At 42.2% G+C, this 22565-nt stretch overlaps 1 protein-coding gene across 2 annotated transcripts in view; it reads left to right on the plus strand.

Moving 5' to 3' along the window:
* Nucleotides 1-22565, plus strand: part of rfc2 (replication factor C (activator 1) 2) — a 38037-nt gene that overhangs the window by 8917 nt on the left and 6555 nt on the right. Inside the window, exons 3-9 of one of the 2 annotated variants that reach the window (XM_043718800.1) lie at nt 1599-1640; nt 7248-7354; nt 14812-14913; nt 16842-16942; nt 18494-18651; nt 19499-19564; nt 21335-21415. In XM_043718800.1, coding sequence (XP_043574735.1) covers nt 1599-1640; nt 7248-7354; nt 14812-14913; nt 16842-16942; nt 18494-18651; nt 19499-19564; nt 21335-21415 — 657 coding nt within the window. Of the gene's footprint in view, nt 1-1598; nt 1641-7247; nt 7355-14419; nt 14551-14811; nt 14914-16841; nt 16943-18493; nt 18652-19498; nt 19565-21334; nt 21416-22565 lie in introns of those variants that run through there. The other variant, XM_043718801.1, reaches the window with a different exon arrangement.

Raw genomic sequence — 22565 nt, forward strand, 5'->3', positions numbered from 1 at the left:
ATTGGTTAGGCCACTGTTGAAATATTGCATGCAATTCTGGTCTCCTTTCTATCAGAAAGATGTTGTGAAAGTTGAAAGGGTTCAGAAAAGATTTACAAGGATGTTGCCAGGGTTGGAGGATTTGAGCTATGGGGAGAGGCTGAACAGGCTGAGCTGTTTTCCCTGGAGTGTCAGAGGCTGAGGGGTGACCTTATAAAGGTTTACAAAATTGAGAGCCATGGATAGGATAAATAGACAAAATCTTTTCCCTTTGATCGGGGAGTCCAGAACTAGAGGGCATAGGTTTAGGGTGAGAGGGGAAAGATATAAAAGAGACCTAAGGGCAATGTTTTCACGCAGAGGGTGGTACGTGTATGGAATGAGCTGCCAGAGGATGTGGTGGAGGCTGGTACAATTGCAACATTTCAGAGGCATTTGGATGGGTATATGAATAGGAAGGGTTTGGAGGGATATGGGCCGGGTGCTGGCAGGTGGGAGTAGATTGGGTTGGGATATCTGTTCGGCGTGGATGGGTCTGTTTCCATGCTGTACACCTCTGACTCAATATGAAAGAGACCACCTTGGCCGAGTCACATGAGTACCTACTGCGCACATGATGGGTGGTGTCTGCATATTTGCAGAATTGTATTTGATGAAGGAGCAGCACTTCGAAAGCTAGTGCTTCCAAGTAAACCTGTTGGACTATAACCTGGTTTTTTAACTTTGCCCATCCCAGTCCAACACTGGCTCCTCCATATCACAGAATTTATAGACAGAGATCAATGGGCAGAGAGATCAAAAGATCATGCAAATGGAATGAGTGGGGTGTCAACAGGCTGACTGTTAGGTCTCTGCAGGTAATCAAAAGTGCCAGTTGGTGTGAGTCAAGTATCAGCAGCTGAAATACAAGTGAAACAATGACATATAATTCAATTACATGAGGCAGAAAGATTGCTACAAAAAATTAAAAATAAGGTGGTGTTGGAGACAAACCAAATGACTGGAATAACATAATGGGCTGAAGAACCGCATGCTGATGTACTGAGCAAGGAAGAGAGTTAGATTCTAACACTTGGTTACAGTGCAGTATCAATTGTTGATACAAGCTACCTCCAACTTGAGAGGGATATTAACCAAGTGTGTGATGCTGGAAAAGTGCAGCAAGTCAGGCAGCATCCAAGAAACAGGAGAATCGACATTTCAGCCATAAGCCCTTCATCAGGAATCTGCTTGGTAAACAATTAATATATAACTTCTCAAATCTATAACCCAAAATCTGACTGATTTTTTATTCGTAGAGCACAGCTACAGTCTCCAATGAGGTTTTGTAGATTTAAACAGTAATGGTTATCTGCTTCCCCATCTAAACTGAATAATGAATAGTTCTGACGATGTCTACACCATTAATGACACCTGGGCTATGTCTTTCAGTGTAATATTGTGTCTTTACTGAAAAATAAAACTTTTAAATGAAAAGTTAGATACATATGTTTCCTCAGGAATATTACAGTAGTCCCATATTTTGTGATCCTGTACTTACAAATCAGGTCACCTTTTGAATGTTCAAGTACAGACTGGCTACACATACTCCTGTGATTTCATTATGTTGTCTTTAACAGGTGTTCGCAAGGGAGGGAAATGTACCCAACATCATAATTGCAGTGAGTATGAATCACTACCTATGCCGGCACCTATTTAATTATCTTACAGGAATGTATCATAGTAACATACTGAGGTGTTTCCAGAACCTGCAACTTTGTTAGTCAACAAAAGATTGATATCATCAATATACAGAGGAACCTTGATTATCCAAAGGATACAGCGGGAAGTATTTCATTCAGATAATCGAATGCTGAATAACACTGTTAGCCAAGCATTGAGACCTTGCGGTCTTGTTTGGATAATCCAAAATTCGGTTAATCAAATGCAAGATAATTGAGGTTCCTCTGTATTCTGTTTAATCTGAAACATATTAATGCCTGATGTTTTCCTAAGAACAGAACCTCAGAAATATCATTTTAAGCTGTAAAGCTAAAACTATTTTTCCTGCTTAACTGATTGTCTTCTCTGCTGTTAGACAAGTTAAAGGGAAAAATTGATGCATACTAACTTACTGTTGCTGCCCTTTCATATTTTACCAATGACAATTGATTGATGTTCCGTGATCTGAATGAGGTATTATGGCTAGACTATTAATCCAGAAACTCGGCTAATGATCTGGGGAATCCTGCCACGGCAGATGGTGGAATTTGCATTAAATAATTAAAGATCTACTTATGACCATGAAACTGTTTTCAGCAGTCAAACAGTTGAGATTCTCTGATAAGTCCTTTGCCTAGTCTGGCTTAGATGTAACTCCAGACTCTCGGTAATGTGATTGACTCTCGGTTGTCTTCTGAAATAGCCTGGCAAGCCATTCAGTTGTATCAATCACTAGAAAGTCTCGAACAAAACCGAATGGGTTACTTGGCATTGACCTGGGCAGTAGAAAGCACAATGGCAGAAATAGCCCTGTTGACCCAGCAAAGTCTTTCTAGCTAACATCTAGGAGCTAGTGCCAAAATTGGGAGAGCTGTCTTACAGACTAGCCAAGTAACAGTATGACAGCCATATTCATAGAATCATACATTACAGAAAATGACGAAGACATCACCAACCCTGGATATTCCTGCTCTGGTGGGACAGACTCAGCAGAGATGGTGGTACTATGGTATACAATGAAAGGGAGTTGCCCTGAGAGTCCACAACATTGACTCTGGACCCCATGAAGTCTTGTGGCTTCAGGTTAAACATGGGCAAGGAAACTACCTACCGATTACCATGTACCAAACTCCCTCAGGATGGTGAATTGGTACCCCTCCATATTGAAGAACACTTGGAAACACAGGGGATGGCAAGGGCACAAAATGCAGTCTGGGTGGAAAATTGCAATGTCCGCCACTGAGTGAGTCTGTAGCAACACAGCTGTTTGTGTCCTAAAGGGCCCAGTAGAAAGTGAGGACTGCAGATGCTGGAGGTCAGAGTGGTGTGTGTCATGCTGGAAAAGCACAGCAGGTCAGGCAGAATCCAAGGAGCAGGAGAATTGACGTTTTAGGCATAAGTCCTTCAAACATTCGCCCCGTATGCTGCCTGACCCTCTGTGCTTTTCCAGCACCCCAAACTCCATTCCTAAAGGACATAAACTGGGTCTACAGCAGGTGGTGAAGGAACCAACAAAAAGGAAAAACATACTTGACCTCATCCTTTCCAATCTGCCAGCTGCAGATGCATCTTTCCGCGACCATATCAGTACCAATGGCAACTGCACAGTCCTTGTGGAGACAAGGTCCTGCCTTTGTATGTGCTCAATGGGATAGACTTGGAACAGATCTATCAACTCAAGACTGGGCATGCATGAGGCACTATAGGCTGGATTCCGGTACAATCTGCAATATCAGATATGCCCAGCATATCTTCCACTCAACCATTACCATCAAGCCAGGGGATCAACCCTAGTTCAATGGAGAGTGCAGGAGGGCATTCTAGGAGCGGCACCAGATTTGCCTGAAAATGAGATGGTAATCTTGTGAAGCCACCAAGCCACCACCTTGCACACAATCCTGATGAAGGGATTATGTCTGAAATGTCAATTCTCCTGCTCCTTGGATGCTGCCTGACTTGCTGTGCTTTTCCAGCGCCACACCTTTTGACTGTGACTCTCCAGAATCTGCAGTCCTCACTTTATTTAAGACTACTTGCATGCCGACAGCATAAGCAGCAAGTGATCTACAGAGCTAAACAATCTCACAGCCAGTGCAACAGATCTAACCTGTGCAATTCTGCCACATTGAGTCGCGAATGGTAGTGGACGATTAAACAATTCACTGGAGAAGGAGGGTCTACAAATATCTCATCCTCAATGATGGAAGAGCCCAGCACATTAGTGCAAAAGCTAAGGCTGAAACATTCACAGCAATCTTCAGCTAAAAGTGCCAAGGGAATGATCCATCTCTGCCTCCTGCAGTGGTCTCCAATGTTACAGCTACCAGTTATCAGTCAATTCAGTTCACTCCACATGATATCAAGAAACAGTTGGAGACACTGGATACTAAGGCTACAGGCCCTGACAACATTCTGGCAATAGCACTTAGGATTTGTGCTCTAGAGCTTGCTGAACCCTTAGCTAAGCTCTTCCAGTACTGGTACCTACTGACCAATGTGGAAAATTGCCCAGGTATGTCCTACACATAAAAAGCAGGACAAATCCAATCCAGCCATTCCTGCCCAATCAGTTTACTCTCGGTCATCAGTAAAATAATGGAAGGTGTCAATAATAGTGCTATCAAGCAGCACCTGCTCAGCAATAATCTGCTCAGTGACACCCAGTTTGGGTTCTGCCAGGGCCACTCAACTCCTGATTTTATTTACAGTCTTATTTCCAAATGGGCAAAAGAATTTAATTTCAAGCTGAGATGTGAGAGACAGCCCTTGACGTCAAGACTGCATTCAACCAAGTGTGGGATCAAGAAGCCCTAGCAAAACTGAAATTGGGGGAAACTCTCTGCTGATTGAAGTCATATCTGACACATAAGAAGATGACTGAGGTTGTTGGTCAGTCATTTAGCTCCAGGACATCTGTGCAGAAATTCCTCAGGGGACTGTCCTCGGCCCAATCTTCAACTGCTTGATCAATAACCTTCTCTCCATCATAAGGTCAGAAGTGATGTTCACCACCATTCTTGATGACTCCGATACTGAAGCAGTCCATGTTCAAATGCAACAAAATCTGGACAATACCCAGGCTTGGGCTGGCACGTGACAAGTAATAGTCGCACCACACAAATGCCAGGCAATGACCATCACTAATAAGAGACTATCTTACCACCATGCCTTGACATTCTGTGGTGTTATCATCACTGAATCCCGCACTGTCAACATCCTGGGGTTTATCATTGATCAGAAACTCAACTGGATCTGCCACTAAACATGGTGATTACAAGCACAAGTCAGAGGTTAGGAATACTGTGGCAAATTACACACTACCTAACTGCCCAAAGTTTGTCCACCATCTACAAGTCAGAAGTGTGGTGGAATACTCCTCATTTGCGTGGATGAGTGCAGCTCCAAACGACAATCAAGAAGCTTGACATCATCCAGGACATAGCCGCTGGCTTGATTGGCATAACATGCTATCACACCCTCCACTACTGATGCTCAGTAGCAGCAGTGTTTACTCTCTGCAAAATGTACTGCAGACATTCAAAAAAAAATCTTCAGACAGCACCTTCCAAACCCAAAGCCATTTCCATCCAGGACATAGGCAGCAGATATATGGGAACGCCACCACCTTCAAGTTCCTCTCCATGTCATTCAGCATCCTGACTTGGAAATATTGGCATTCCTTCACTGTCAGTGGGTCAAAATGGTGGAATTTATCCTAAAAGGCACTGTGGGTCAAACTGCAGCACATAGACTGCAGCAGTTCGAGAAATAAATATGCGTCAGCCAGCTATGCCCACATCCCACAAATTAATTTTTAAAAATTGTACAATGGCTTCACCCGTGCTTATTGAGTAGGTGAGATTGCCTATACTTTGACTTTATGCCACTTTCCCATTGATTAGGAATTTTAATCTCCACTATTTGTTTCAAAAGTAATGCGAAATTTGCCAGCAATAACATTTGAGGGAGAGCTCACTGAATTCAATCCATGATAACCACTTTTCTCCCCACCCAGATTGGATGTAAATTTCATCTTTATGGTGATCTATAGCTTTAATCTCCTATATCTGAATGCTAGAAAGGTGAACTATTAGGCGCCTCGACTTTTTATTCATTTCATAGAATCATATAGCACAGAAGCATATCCTTTTAGTCCAATCAGTCCATGGCGATATAATCCCAAATTAAACCAGTCCCACCTGCCTGTGCTTGGCCCGTATCCCTCCAAACATTTCTTCTTATTCATGTACTTAACTAAATGTCTTTTAAATGTTGTAACTATAGCTGTATCCATCATTTTCTCTCTAAGTTCATTCCAAACATGAACCACTCTGTATAAAAAATATAATTGACCCCATGTCTTTTTTTTTAGATCTCTCTTCTTTCACTTTAAAAATACGTCCCCTAGTCTTGAAATCCCCCTACCTCAGGGAAAAGGCACCTGCCTTTCACCTTGTCTATGCCCTTCATGATTTTACAAACCTCGAAGGTCACCTTTCAACCTCCTACGCTCCAGTTGAAAAATGTCCCAGCCTTTCCTTATAACTCAAACTCTCCATTCCTGGCAACGTTCTGGTAAATCTTTCTACAGCTTAATAATATCTTTCCTATAACAGGACGACCAGAACCAACACTGTACTTCAGAAGAGGCCTCACCATTCAGTTGCAATTAGGGATAGGAAATAAAGGAATTCAGGGACAGGTAGCACGGAGTGGGGGGAATATGAACAGAAAGAAAAGGTGGAAAATACTTTCTAGGTCAGGGAAAAACCACACTAATGTTTAGTTTGATTTCATACATGATGTCAAAATTCAATGTTGATATTCATGGGAAATCATTGACTACTTCAAGATCATTGTGTTTGACTGTTGGTGGGAAATATTTAGCGCAGTCCCTTTTAAGTTGTTATTGGTAACTTAATTTGACAAACCTCAACTGTCTGCCATTCATCGAAGGTGAAGGCATTTAATTCCACAAAAAAATCTGGAATTGAAAGCCTCTCTGTGAAATGGGGAAGCGTAAGCACAAATAAGAGTAATCCATTCAATATACTATGGCAGATCCTCCTACTTAGTGTCTCGTTCTCACCTTTCTCCCCATATCCTTTGACCCTTTAGTCCTTGTTCTGCATCTTTCTTGAAAGTCTTCAAAACACATACTTTTTATGAAATTTTTGTAAAAACTCACCTAGTTCACTAATGTCCTTTTGGAAAGGAAATCTGCCATCCTTACTTGTGACTCCAGACTCTCAGCAATGTGGTTAACTCTTAACTGCTCTCTGAAATGATCAGCAAGCTATTCAAGGACAGTTAGGGGTGGGCAATAACTGTTGGCCTTACCCACAAAATTTATATTTATCCTCTGATTATTTAGCAGATGGACATTAGTTGGTTTATGGAAAATCAACCTCATTGCCACAAACTACGCAACCACTCAGTGATGTTTTGTCCCATTGATGTACAGAAAATATAACTATACAGTTGAAATGAACTATAAGATGCAATTTAATAAAATACAACAAATGAGAAATAGCATCTTTAAAAGCTAATGCCTTATTTTTGTTAAGGGTCCACCTGGAACTGGAAAAACCACAAGCATCCTGTGCTTAGCACGTGCATTGTTGGGACCTGCACTGAAAGATGCTGTTCTTGAGCTCAATGCCTCAAATGACCGGTAAGATGCAGGATATTTTGCATTGTTTCTTGCTATGCCTCTAAAATAGATCAGAGTAATATTATTCACCTGGATTGAATTTTAGAGTATGGTGATTCCTGGGGAAAAAGAAAGAAAAATACTTTCTGGTGTATCATACATGACCATTCATGACCTCCTCTTCCATACAGAGTACTTATTAAAACTTTTCAATAATTGCAGTGGGGTTCTTGGGGATTAGCACTCCAACTGTTGCCTTCACTATGAATTGCTTTCCCATTTTGTATACTTAATGCCAATTCTCTGAAGGTGCCAACCTTCCTAAGGCAGAGTCACAAATTCTAATCTGTAATCACTTTTCCAGTAAGTGAACAAACGCGGCTGCATTTTTCCAGCTTAGGTCTGATGGCAAGCCATCAGTTGAGCAAATTTTGCTGCTACTATTTGTATTTAAAAGTACAAACTAAAGCCAGTGCAGCAAGCATTGCTTTTGATTGTAACCGTAGCTTAAAAAGAGAGTGCATTATCTTGGAAACAGCTGTACTCTTGCTGTGTTGGGCTGTTGCGAAATATAATCTTGCACAATATGTTGTATTCTAAAATAGCATTTTCCCAATGTTTTGTTCTGAATCCCTACCTGACATTTTTGTTGCTTGAGTCAGGGCTGATTATTGGAACAGTAGGGGCAGTTGACACATTAAACATGAAAATCAAAATATGACCTAGTGTTTCACGACGCAGTCCATTCACCTGTAATGCCAGTTACTGTCTACTAATTGTTTGGTGTGAATAAACTGATTTTATAGTTCTGCTGAATTGTAATGAGTGGTTTTTATGTGACAGTTGATAGTGATGAACCTTTGAGATAATTGAACAGGGTTGGACCTGAGATTATCTCATTTCTGCAATGAAGACAGGTATTAAAATAAATCTTGGATTTGAGCTAAGCACAGGATGCTTGTGCGTTTTGTGGATTCAAAGTGACTCAGCTAGTGATTTACATCCTAAAATTGTAACTATTTTAATGTGAGAAAGGTGGTAACAGATTTTTTTTCCACACTGTAAAACCTCTGATTCAGGAGGTGACGAGATAATAAAAACAAAGTAGAAGCTAGAATAGGCCATTTGGCTGCTCTGTCATTCAACATGATCACTGGTGGTCCTGTATCTCAATATCATAATTCTGCTCTCTTCCCATTCTTGACAACTTTAACATCTAGAAATCTATCTCTCTTTTTTAAAATAGGTTCAGTTACCTGGACTCCACAGCCTTTTGAAATAGAAAATTCCATGCATTCATCCACTCTCTGGGAAATGTTTCTCATCATCTCTGTTCAAAATAGCCTACTGCTTCACTTGAGATAGTGACCCCATTGTCGGGGTGCATCAGCCCTGTTAACATCTAATATTTCAATGAGATCCCCACTAGCTCTTCTAAACTCCAGTGAATACAAGTACAGTCAACCCACAATCTCTCCTCACAGAACAGACCTGCCATCCCAGAAATCAGACTGATAAACGTTTACTGCATTTCAGCTGTGACATGAAAAACTGCTGAGTACAACAAAGTGTGGTCTCACAAAGGCCTGTACAGCAGCAATGAGACTTTCTTGATCCTGTACTCAAAGACTCTTGTAATGACAGCCAGTAAAGAATAGTACAAGCCCTTTTGATGTTGTGCTGACCTTTATTCCTACTCTCAGATCAAACTAACCTACATATTCTTCATTTTACTTTCATCCATGTGCCTATCCAAGAATTGCTTAAATGTTTCTGATGTATCTACTACCACCGTTGGCAGTAAATTCCACACACCCACCACTGTGTGTAAAGAACTGACCTCTGACATCTCTCCTAAACCTTCTTCCAGTCGCCTTAAAATTATGCCCCCTCATGATAGCCATTTCCACCTTGGGGAAAAGTCTCTGGCTATCCACTCTATCTATGCCTTTCATCATCTTGTACACCTTTCTCAAATCACCTGTCATCCCGCTTTGTTCCAGTGAGAAAAGTCCTAGCTCCCTCAACTTTTCTTCATAAGATATGCCCTCCAGTACAGGCAGCGTCCTAGTAAATCTCCTCTGCACTCTCTGTAAAGCATCCACATCCTTTCTATAATGAGGTGACCAGAACTGAACACAATACTCCAAGTGTGGTCTACCAGGGCTTTAGAGAGCTGCAGCATAACCTTGCGGTTCTTAAACTCAATCCCCGTGCCCATGAAAGCCAACACACCATACGCCTTGTTAACAACCCTATCAACTTGGGTGGCAACTTGGAGGGATCTATGGACGTGTACCCCAAGATGTCTCTGTTCCTGCACTGTGCCAAGAATACTGCCTTAACCTGTGATCTGCATTCAAATTTGACCTTCTAAAGAGAATGACTTCTAACTTTTCCAAGTTGAACTCCATCTGCCACTTCTCAGTCCAGTTCTGCATCCTGTCAATGTCCCTTTGCAACCTTCCACAACTCCACCAACCTTTGTGTCATTGTCAAAATTACTAACCCCCCTTCCACTTCCTCATCCAAGTCATTTATAAAAATCACAAAGAACAAATGTTCCAGAACAGATCCCTGCAGAAAACCACTGGTCACCAAGCTCCAGGCTGAATACTAGGTAAAAACAATGACTGCGGATTCTGTATTCCTGATGAAGGGCTTTTGCCCAAAACGTCGATTTTACTACGCCTTTTCCAGCACCACTCTAATCTAGACTCCATGCTGAATACTACCCACTGTCTTCTATGGACCAACCAATTCTATATCCAGACAGCCAGATTTCCCTGTATTCCATGCTACCTCATTTTCACAATGAACCTACCATGGAGGACCTTATCAAACACCTTGCTAAAGTCCATGTACACCATATCCTTCATTAATATATTTTGCCACATCCTCAAAGAATTCAATAAGATTTGTGAGGCATGAACTGTCCCTCTCAAAGCTGTGCTGACCATCTCGATCAAGCTATGGTTTTCCAAGTAATCATAAATCCTCTCTTTCAGAATCCTCTACGATACCTTTTCCACCACCGATGTAAGACTGACTCGTCTGTAATTCCCATGGTTAATCCTATTCCCTTTCTTGAACAAGAGAATAACATTTGCCACACTTCAATCATCTGATAGTGCTTCGGTGGACTGTGAGGATGCAAAGATCATCACCAAAGTGCAGTAATCTCTTTCCTCTCTTCCTGTATACAACCTTGGGTATATCCCATCTGGTCCTATCCTCAAATTATCTATCCTCAAGTTTTTCAAAATCTCCAGTGCTTCCTCATCAGCCTGTTTCACTCTGTCTTCACAAACGGTAAGGTCCCTCTCGTGAGTGAATACTGAAGCAAACTATTCATTTAAGGACCTCCTCTACTTCCTCCGACTCCAGATACAAGTTCCGTCCGCTATCCCTGATTGGCCCTACCGTCACTGTGGTCATCCTCTTGTTTCTTACATAAGTGTAGAACGCCTTGGGGTTTTCCTTTATCCTACCTGCCAAGGCTTTTTCATGCCACCTTCTTGCTCTCCTAAGTCCATTCTTTGATTGGCCCTACCGTCACTGTGGTCATCCTCTTGTTTCTTACATAAGTGTAGAATGCCTTGGGGTTTTCCTTTATCCTACCTGCCAAGGCTTTTTCATGCCACCTTCTTGCTCTCCTAAGTCCACTCTTCAGTTCCTTCCTTCCTTGCTACTTTGTGATCCTCTAGACCCCTGTCTGATCCTTGTCTCCTCAGCCTTAAGTAAGCTTCTTCCTTCCTCTTGACTAGAAGTTCTACATTCTTGGTCACCCAAGGTTCCTTCATCCTACAATCCTTTCCTTGTCTCAGTGGGACAAACCTGTCCAGCACTCTCAGCATGTGCTCCCTAATCAACCTCCATATTTCTGTCATGCATTTCCCTGAGAATATCTGCTCCCAATTTATGCACCACACCTCCTGCATAATAACATTGTAATTCCCCCTCCCCGAATTAAATACTTTTCCATACCATCTGCTCCTATCCCTCTCCATGACTATAGTAATGGTCAGGGAGTTGTGATCGCTATCACGAAATGCTCTCCCATCGAGAAATCTTGACACCTGGCTTGGTTCGTTGCCAAGCACCAAATCCAATATGGCTTCCCTCTAATCGGCCTATCTACCTATTGAGTCAGGAATCCTTCCTGGACACACATGACAAAATCTGCCCCATCGAAACTATTTGCACTAAGGAAGTTCCAATCAATATTAGAGAAGTTGAAGTCACCCATAACAACACGGGCGGCACGGTGGCGCAGTGGTTAGCACTGCTGCCTCACAGCGCCAGAAACCTGGGTTCAATACTCGCCTCAGGCGACTGACTGTGTGGAGTTTGCACGTTCTCCCCGTGTCTGCGTGGGTTTCCTCCGGGTGCTCCGGTTTCCTCCCACAGTCCAAAGATGTGCAGGTCAGGTGAATTGGCCATGCTAAATTGCCCGTAATGTTAGGTAAGGGGCAAATGTAAAATGTAGGGGTAGGGGTATGGGTGGATTGCGCTTCGGCGGGGCGGTGTGGACTTGTTGGGCCGAAGGGCCTGTTTCCACATTGTAAGTAATCTAATCTAACCCTGTTACTTCTGCACCTTTCCAAAATCTGTCTCCCAATCTGCTCTTCCGGCTCTGTTGCTATTGGGGAGGTCTGTTGAAAACTCCCAAAAAAGTGACTGCTCCTTTGCTGTTCCTGACTTCCACCCATACTGACTCTGTGGACAAACCCTCCTCAACGCCCTCCCTTTCTACAGGTGTGATACTATCACTGATTAACAATGCCACTCACCCACCTTTCTCCTCCCATTCCTTTTGAAACATCGAAACTCCAGAACATCTAACAACCAATCCTACCCCTGTGATATCCAAGTCTCCATAATGACAACAACATCGTAGCTCCAAGTACTGATCTATGCTCGGTGTTCATCACCCTTATTCCTGACACTTACTACATTAAGATAGACGCACTTCGACCCATTACACTGACTGCAACATTGCTTTATAAACTGTCTATCCTTCCTTACAGGCTCTCTGCACGTTGTATCTGCCTGTTCACCAGCTATCCCATCTTCTGATCTGTACCTCTGATGCCCAAGGCCCTTCCAAACTAGTTTAAACCCTCCCAAAGTGCACTAGCAAACCTCCCGCCCAGGGTATTGGTACCCCTCCAGTTCATGTGCAACCCGTTGTCCTTGTACAGGTCCCACCATCCCCCAGTGATCCACATGGGGCGGCACAGTGGCTCTGGTCAGCACTGCTGCCTCACAGCACCAGGGTTCCAAGGTTCAATTCCAACCTGAGGCGACTTTCTGTGTGGAGTTTGCACATTCTCCCCGTGTCTGCATGGGTTTCCTCCCACAGTCCAAAGATGTGCAGGTCAGGTGAATTGGCCACGTTAACTTGCCCATAGAGTTAGGTGTATTAGTCTGAGGGAAATGGGTCTGGGTGGGTTACTCTTCAGAGGGTTGGTGTGGACTGGTTGGGCCGAAGGGCCTGTTTCCACGCTGTAGGGAATCTAATCTAATAATATCTGAAGCCCTCCCTCCCACACCAGCTGTGCAGCCACATGTTCATCTGCACTTGCTCTCTGTTCCTAGCTTCACCTGCCTGTGGCACAGGTAGCAATCCTGAGATTACTGGTCTGCTCTTCCTGCCTTTTAGCTTCCAACCTAACTCCCTGTATTCACTTTTCAGGTCTTCATCCGTTTTCCTAGCCACGTCATTGGTACGGTGTATACCACAATTTCTGGCTATTCACCCTCCCCCTTAAGAAACTTGTAGACTCGATCTGAGACATCCCTGACCCTGGCACTGGAAGGCACCGTACTATCTGGGAGTCTTGTTCGTGATCACAGAGTCTCCAGTCTGTTCCTCTAACCAATCGAATCTCCTATCATTATCGCTCTCTGATTCTCCCTTCCCTTCTGAGCCACAGAACTGGGCTCAGTGCCAGAGACCTGGCTGCTGTGGCTTTCCCCTGATATGTCATCTCTTTCTCCCTTCGCTCCTCCCCCCAACAACAGTATCCAAAGTGGCATATTTGTTGTTGAGTGGGGCGGGCATAGGGCATCCCTGCACTATCTGCCTATTCGCTTTTCCTCTCCTGACAGTCGGCCAGCTACGTCTATCCTGTAACTTAGGTGTGACTACCTATAACTCCTCTTCCTCACCCCCTCAGCCTCCCGAATGATCCGAAGTTCATCTAGCTCCAGTTCCCCAACGCAGTCTGTGAGGAGCTGGAGTTGGGTGGAGAATTTGAGCTATAGGGAGAGGCTGAGCAGGCTAGGGCTGTTTACCCTGGAGTGTCAGAGGCTGAGGGGTGAACTTATAGAGGTTTAGAAAATTGAGGGGCATGGATAGGATAAATAGACAGTCTTCCCTGGGGTCAGGGAGTCCAGAACTAGAGGGCATAGGTTTAGGGTGAGAGGGGAAAGATATGAAAGAGACCTATGGGGCAACATTTTCACACAGAGGGTGGTACATGTATGGAATGAGCTGCAATAGGAAGTGGTGGAGCTGGTACAATTGCAACATTTAAAAGGCATTTGGATGGGTATATGAATAGGAAGTTTTTGGAGGGATATGGGCCGGGTGCTGGCAGGTGGGACTAGGTTGGGTCGGCATGGACGGGTTGGATGAAAGCGTCTCCTTCCATGCTGTACATCTGTCTCTTTGACTCTAATCTAAATTCCTCCCTCCTGCACCATCCCTTTAACCAATCCTGTTCCTGACCTAACCAGCACATGGTACTGGGAGTAAAGCATCTTGCTTTTTAACTTATTTCCTAGCTCAGTGTTCTGTTAGCAGGACCTCTTCCCTTTTTCACCTGTTTTGTTGGCACCATAACCATAACCTCCTGATGTTCCCCATCCCCTCCAGAATGTCAACATGTTCCAGATGGCAGCAGTTTGGAAAATGAGGCTGGCTAGAAGAAGAATTGGGGTGTGTTTTGCATAAGAGTCAAGATTAGAGTGGTGCTGGAAAAGCACATCAGGTCAGGCGGCATCCGACGAGCAGGAAAATCGAATTCCTGATGAATGACTTTTGCCTGAAATGTTGATTTTCCTGCTCCTCAGATACTGCCTGACCTGCTGTGCGTTTCCAGCACCACTGTGATCCTGACTCTAATGTCCAGCATCTGCAGTACCCACTTCTGCCGACATGTTTTGCATAAAGTAACCGCTCCCAAGCCCATCTTCATGCCTTCCTCAAGGTACTGATTGTTGAATTATTTGAGGCTGGACAGAATAAAATGCTTCTAGCTATTGTCTTAGCCTTCACTTTCAGAAGGGCTCCCTTAGAGAATGAGTAAACCTTTTTGTGTCTTGCATCAACTGTCATTGGGGTTCAGCAAAGTTTGAGAAATTTAGATTAGTTCTTGGTCTGCATAATAAATCAGTCCAGTACCAAATATTTTGTCTTTGATAATGTTGGATTATGACTTTGATATGAATACGGCTTGTCTTTGTTACAGGGGTATTGATGTGGTCAGAAACAAAATCAAAATGTTTGCCCAGCAGAAAGTCACACTGCCAAAAAGTCGTCACAAAATCATTATCCTGGATGAAGCTGACAGGTGAGAAGATTCATGTATTTCAGAATGAAAGTTTCATTGTTGCATTTGTAATTTAGTCTGAGACAGCAGGCAGGTGTTAACAAAGCTTCAGTTTGAGTGTGGTAGGGATATCCTTTCCAGTCTGTATTTCTGGTCAGCTCAGCACTTTTTTTATTGCTTTGCGATTGTGGTCAGAACAAAAACCATGACTATCTTGGGCAGATCCAAGCATAAAGTGACTAAAGGCTCTGTAAATCTCGTCACAGCTCTTAGTAATTTGAAAACGTTGCACTCACATTATTTGAATGCAGTGTATAAACAAGAGCTTGTATGTCAACAGCTGCTGGTGGGTACTTGCACTGTGTGCAATCGTTTCTAAGGTTGTGACTTGCTGCCAGGAGTCGCCAACCTCTGTGTTGGCTCTAAGAGTGTATTTAAGTAAACCACTGGCTATGCTTCCCAATCCCCAAGTCAGAGCATATGGATTGAAGTCCCATTCCAGGATTTGAGCACATAATCAAATCTTTCTGATGAAGTATTAACCCAAAGGTTTAATTTGCTTGCTGAGTAAATACACAGATCCCACAGCTTCATTTCCAGGGGTTGATTTTTTTTTTTCCCTGGGTGTCCTGACCAAAATTCATTCACAACAGCACTGTTACTTTTTAAAAGAAACTACCTTCATGTCATTTCCTTTGCAGGAACAAGGCATGTGTAATTTGCTTACACATAATAGTCGCTGAATTTAAAAAGTAATTAATTGCTGATAAAATATTTTTGGAACATTTTGAAGATTGCCAAGATTGTAGAAGAAGTATCTGGCAAGTGTATACACTTCAAAGCTGTTCACTAGAGTTGAAAGTATGATCACTACTGTTCATGAAATGTATCATCTCCATTTTTGGTCGAGATCATTCCATTGTTGCTGACAACAAAACCATTACTGATGGGTAATGAGTGTAGTATGTTCCCAACCTCCAGTGTGACATTCCTGAGATACACTTCCAACCTTCTGCCACCTCAAGGAAAGCCTGCTTCTAACTCTATAATATTGCAAACTGCCACCGCCCACAGCTTGTCTGCTGCTGAAACCCCCATTCATGCCTTTGTTCCCTGTCTGGTGCCTCATATTTAGAAACTTAACCATCCAGAACTCAACTGTCCAGGTCTCACCTTGCATGAAGTCAGAGTTCCTTGTCACTCCAGTGCACTCTGACCTATATTTTGATTCCAGTCAAGCCGCATCCTGATTTTTAAAATTCTTATGTTTGTTCTCAGGTTTTTCATGGCCTAACCACTCTCTATATTTTTACACTTTCAACCCTATATGTTCTACCCACCCCGCTAAATCTGGTCTATAGGTCATCCCTGGTTTTAAATCGCTTCATGTCTTTCATTGCCTCGGCCCCAAACAGTAGAAGTTCTCATCACTGTAATGCCTCTAACTCACTTCCTTCCTTAAATGTGCCTCTCTAATTATCTAACCAAATATCTATGTATCGTAAGACTATATTTCATGTTATAATGACTCTGTGAAGCATATTGGTAAGTTTCATTTATGTTAAAGATGCTATATAAATATGTTATTCTGTAGACACCAGCTCACTTATCAGGCCAGCATCTTATAGAAGAGAGATGAGATGGAAATGTGTTGCTGGAAAAGCGCAGCAGGTCAGGCAGCATCTAGGGAACAGGAGAATCGACGTTTCGGGCATTAGCCCTTCTTCCTGATGCTGCCTGTTCCCTAGATGCTGCCTGACCTGCTGCGCTTTTCCAGCAACACATTTCCATCTCTGATCTCCAGCATCTGCAGACCTCACTTTCTCCTAGAAGAGAGATGAAGCTTATTTGAACCTCTCCAGAGATTCCCACAGATGAGCAAGGACTGAATAATGGATGAAGAGGGCTTATTATTTATTTGATATTATTCAGCTTTGTTTGATTTAAAGTATGACAGATGGAGCTCAACAAGCCCTAAGGAGGACAATGGAGATTTACTCTAAAACAACTCGCTTTGCACTGGCATGCAACGCTTCAGACAAAATCATAGGTAGGTTTTTGCTGAACAGATAAATATACAGATGCATCTCCAGAAGTTATTAAATTGACTATTCTCCTGTTTTGGGTCTTTACCATTTTTCCACAGCAATTATTTCTGTTAGTTTAATCTGAGCTGTTAAAAACCATGTGTATTCTCATTATATATATTTTTAAAAAGCCTGTTCAAGGCTGCAAAATGCTGAGAGAATCTTAAAGACAGGGACTTGCAGTGAGAAGGTTCAGTCCTTGGGTGTAGGACTGCGTGCACATTTAGTCACAGAAAGTAAGACAGTTTGGCAATCTTTATCATATTATGTAAATATAAATTGTATCGATTTAAATAAAGGATCTCATGTTTCTGTGAATGTTTACACCTTAACATGGAATATATCTTGATGCTTACCAACTATTAACTCTCCCCACCTTTAAAGTGACCTGAAAGATTGCAATATTACATTCAGCTGGCACCTGCCTTACATGGCTGTAGTGCCTTCAAGCAATTGAAACTTTTGTAAATTGCAAGGAATCATTTTTAGTTTACTGTAAACAGCCTTGCATGGTATCAACAAAGCAGGTGTTGCCATAGTGGCAAGCTATGGAATTGTAAGCACTCCTGGGGCTGATCTTGTGATTTGTTTGGCTCATGTCATTCAATAGTTTATTTTTAGTAGCTTACCACTTCCTGGCCTAGATCCTCTTGAACACCTACACAATGAATCATACAGTTCAAAACTTGAGTTGAGTGACTGCATCTAGGCCAGGGGAGATTGTAGCTCATGAGCTTGATGGGCTGTCATAATGAGTTGTAAAGTGAAAGATTATAGTGTTGGAGAGGGGTGCAAGAAAGAGATTGCCAAAATGAAGTGCTCTTTATCTGCTGCTATATAATTTAACCAAAGAGTAGTCTTTATTTTCTGTTTAAGCCCAGTATAGTGCTAATACTGTACTGCACATTTTAGTGTTTCCTACTTGCCTAAGCATGGTTGATTAGGTGTGTCTGTATGCTTGAGATGGTCATTAGACAGATCCAGCTGTGCCTTTAGGATGTTACACAAATCAGTAACCAAATCATCTGTCTGCTTTTACCTCTATTGTTAGTTTCTTAATATCTGCCAAATGATTTAACAGCGATTTTTGTTGTCAACTATTTTATGTGATACAAAGGATACAAGTTGTTTCGAATTACAGCATTTGCCAGATAAGGAGGATAACTATTGCACTAATTGGTGGAGCCTAAAGATGTTGTGTTATTTCCTTGGTGTCTTTTGTGTGCTATGCCTGAAAAAAGCTGGTCAGAGGTAATATCTGGCTATTTGTACATACCTCTTCTAGACAGAGAACTCTCTGCCCAACCACAAATTGATGAAAGATTCTTTTCATAATGACTGTTTTCTGTCAACTTGTGATCAGCTCAAGCCCAGAACAAATTTGGAAAGCTAGATTCTCATCCTGAAGCAACCTTGCCTTAAATTCAACATTCAAGATGTTATAATTGTTTATATTGAGGAATCACCTCCGCATATGCTATTGAATTCATGTAATATTCATGGCATGTTCTTAGAACCTATCCAGTCTCGCTGTGCTGTCCTGCGTTACACGAAACTCACTGATGCTCAGATTCTGGCTCGACTGATGCAGGTGGTTGAGAAGGAGAATGTCCAGTATACAGATGATGGACTGGAAGCCATAATTTTCACAGCGCAAGGAGACATGAGACAGGTGAGATTAGTTTTAGTAATTGTACAGTGTAGAATGGGGGTGCTGACTGCAAAATGTCAGTAATAACACCTACCAGCAGAGAAGGTATGCCATTTGTGGAGAACTCCCAGATAATGATTGCCTCATGACCTTTTCCCAGCACCAACTGCAACGTGCATTTATGGACCACTGCTAGAAGCTAATGAACATCCAGAAACGATATCAAATTAACTTTTAACAGCAGGCAACATAAGCTCTGAGGTAAACTTTAGACTGTAAAAGAAGAAAAAAGGTTCATGGATGGGATTCCAGGGCTTGTATAAATTTGCAGTTTTAAAAATGTAGGTGAGCTGTTTATTTTATGAATTTTTGTCCTTGTATGAAAGGCATCAGTATTTAAGAGTTTGATGCTTCAGTTCAGGTATCTCAATAAGATACAAAATCATTGTGCGCTAATATGCAAGAACTCTTTCAAAGAGATCTAAGGTGACTAATTTGCGTCAAATTATCAGTAATTTCACCAAACTCTCAACAATAAGGTTGACTTGACTGAAAAATGGGAGAAAGAAATAAAAGCACGAAAGAACTGCAGATGCTGGAAATTAGAAACAAAAACCGAAATCTCTGGAAAAACTCAGGTCTAGCAGCATCTGTGGAGAGAGATCAGAATTAACATTTTGGTCCAGTGACCCTTCCTCAACTCCAGGAGAAAGAAACTTTTACTCTGTTCTTCTCAGCTGAATTTGTGTAGCCAAATGTTAGCATTGCAGCATGTTAATCTTTGAATAGACATTCTAATATAGGTGAACCAAGTTATTTTGATTTCAGTTTGGTATCTAGGAACAAAATTATCCTTTTAATTTAACAGGCTTTGAACAACTTGCAGTCGACTCATTCTGGATTTGGGTTTGTTAACAGTGAAAATGTTTTCAAGGTAAGTGCTTTCTTTTTAAAAAAAAAACCTAGATTTACCTAATACCTTTGTTAACTCAAAATGTTTCACTGCTAAATTGTTATTTGAAGCTTACGGCAAGTTATTCTGGTGTTTATTGAGATAATGTTGACCTGAGCACTGAGCATTCACAGCTCCTTGGCAATTAATGTTATGAGACTTTTAAATGTCCATTAGAGTAAACCGACGAGTCAGTGGTTGTGCACCTAATGTCCAAGCCCCTTCAGTAATGTAGCACGCTGCAAGGGACTACTACAAATCCTCTCCAATTTTCATGCACAAGAAAGATGGCTGAACCAGTGTTGCATCTGTTTGTTACAAAATGTTAGTTTACACCAAAGTCTATTGTTTATCTTAGTCTGTTGGATGTGTCTCAAAGTTTTGAGCAACCTTTTAAAATAATAATGTATATTTCTTTCAGGACACAATGTTTGCTTTAGAATGGCCAATAGTTCTGAGTTGCATAGAGTTGTTATAATGCTTAACGTTTTCATTGTTTTATTAAATGCTTAAGTTATTTCACTGTGAACATGTAAATACTTTACAGATTTGTAGTTTTGATTTGTTTCCTACATCTTAATGGGCAGGAGCTTTTTTAGCTCTGTATTCCCTGCCAGAAAACATGGGCCTGATCTAGTAATGTTCCTTTCATCTGCAACCTTTTAGCCAAGTTCTTACCAGGACCATGGAATTGGTGAATTCTTACATCAATGGAAACTAAGAATGTTAGAGTTTCGATATCACCTTCCATCAGTTGGTACCCCTCCAACCTTTGAAACATGGTGTTTGGGTTAAAGCTCCATTTTGTATTTCAGCACACAGTTGAGGGTAACGCTGCAATGTTACAGTGAGAGGAATGCTGTATTGCTGAAATTTCCTTTGAAATCAAAGGTTTTTTTTTAGATTACATTACAGTGTGGAAACAGGCCCTACAGCCCAACAAGTCCACACCGACCCGCCGAAGCGCAACCCACCCATACCCTTACATTTACCCCTAACACTATGGGCAATTTAGCATGGCCAATTCACCTGACCTGCACATCTTTGGACTGTGGGAGAAAACCGGAGCACCCAGAGGAAACCCGCGCAGACACGGGGAGAACGTGCAGACCCACACAGTTAGTCGCCTGAGGTGGGAATTGAACCCGGGTCTCAGGCGCTGTGAGGCAGTAGTGCTAACCACTATGCCACCGTGCCACCCACAGGTTCTGCCTGCCACCTCAGATAAATATCAAAGATCTCATGCCACTATTCAAGGAAGAGCAAGAAATATTCCCTGTGTATTAACTGACTAATTATCAAATAAAGCAGATTATCTGGGAACTCACTTTGGGGCATCAAGCCAAAAACATTGTTGTCTCTACTAACACAATTGGCGATACTCAAGAGTAACAGGTTGGTGATGAAATAATTTGGATCATCTTAGAATGTACTACGGCACTGCATAAACAGCATTTTCTAATGTCTAGCATATTGAGAGTGCATTGAACCGTCTGCCATGGTTAAACTTATAACAAATGCAAATTCGCACATCTACAAAATCGATGCCTGAGATTCTAGTTGGGTTTGCACAGATATGTCACTGAGCTGGAAAAGCACAGTCGGTCAGGCAGCATCCGAGGAGCAGGCGAGTCGATGTGTCAAGCATAAGCTCCTGTTCCTCAGATGCTGCCTGACCAGCTGTGCTTTTCCAGCACCATAGTTTTCAACACTCTGTTCTATCCTTTTTCTAAATGCCGCTGTTTCCAATAGGTCTGTGATGAACCTCATCCACTTCTGGTAAAAGAGATGATTCAACACTGTGTCAATGCAAACATCGATGAGGCATACAAGGTAGATTCCACATGATGACTCTTAAAATTGTGCATGTTTATAGATAACTCCTCAAATACAAAAATATCAATATCTCCTCTCCAAGCTTTTGTTCAGCCAAAATGAGGGAAGCACAACAGGTCCATCAGCCTGATTAAACCAAACAGCAAATGTTCCGACTATAGCTGCTTCAAGGCAGCAGTATATCCAAAATGGAACCATATCTCACTCTCTGTGACCAGTTTTCCTCTTCCTGAATCTATGGTGCAGGGCCAGAATATTCCCAATATTCTCCATAAAAGCTGCTACCTCCAATCCATCTGCACACTCTCATTCTAAAGCCAAACATCAGAATTTATTTTCCTGTAATAATGGTTGTAAGCGTTCAAGGACCTCATTAATTTTTACCTCACCTTATTCCTTTTGGTCCATGTCGTAGCCTCGCCCTAATGCTATCTTCCTTCTTTCAAAGCTGACATCATGTTATCTTTAAAAATCCCATGAGGACACAGATTTCTCTTTACTGAGTGTGGCTTGTTTCTTTTGCTGGTGGTCTCTTGAGTATTGCTGGGTATGTATGCACCTTAAAAGGAAACATTCTCAACTTGGTGTACAACAGAATGCTGTGCAGCTTGGAGGGAACATTCCTCATGAAACCTTTTCTGAGCATGGCTTTTCTCTGTTGCATGTATGTTTTCAGTGCCCAATTCTCCTTTTCACCTAAAATTAAACAAGAAACCGCATGAAACAAAACCAGAAATTGCTGGAGAAACTCAGCACCTCTGACGGCATCTCTGGAAAGAAAACTGAGTTAATCATAGTCCTACAGCACGGAGACTTGCCCTTTGGCCCAAACTGGTCCATGCTGACCCCATTTCCCTGCACTTGGCCCATATCCTTCTAATCCTTTCTTATCCATGTATTGTCCAAATGCCTTTTTAAATGTTGTTAATGTACGCCTCAACCACCTTCACTGGCAGCTCATTCTATATGTGCACCACCCTCTGTGTAAAAAGTAAGTCGTCCCTTAGGTTCCCTTTTATTCTTTCCCCTCTAACCTTAAACTGATGCTCTCTCGTCCTCGATTCCACAACCCTGGGAAAAAGACTGACTGCATTCACCCTATCCATCGCCTCTCTTGGTCTTATACATCCTCAGTCTCCTATGCTCC

The sequence above is a fragment of the Chiloscyllium plagiosum genome, chromosome 28, assembly GCF_004010195.1.
Source record: "Chiloscyllium plagiosum isolate BGI_BamShark_2017 chromosome 28, ASM401019v2, whole genome shotgun sequence".
NCBI lineage: Eukaryota > Metazoa > Chordata > Chondrichthyes > Orectolobiformes > Hemiscylliidae > Chiloscyllium > Chiloscyllium plagiosum.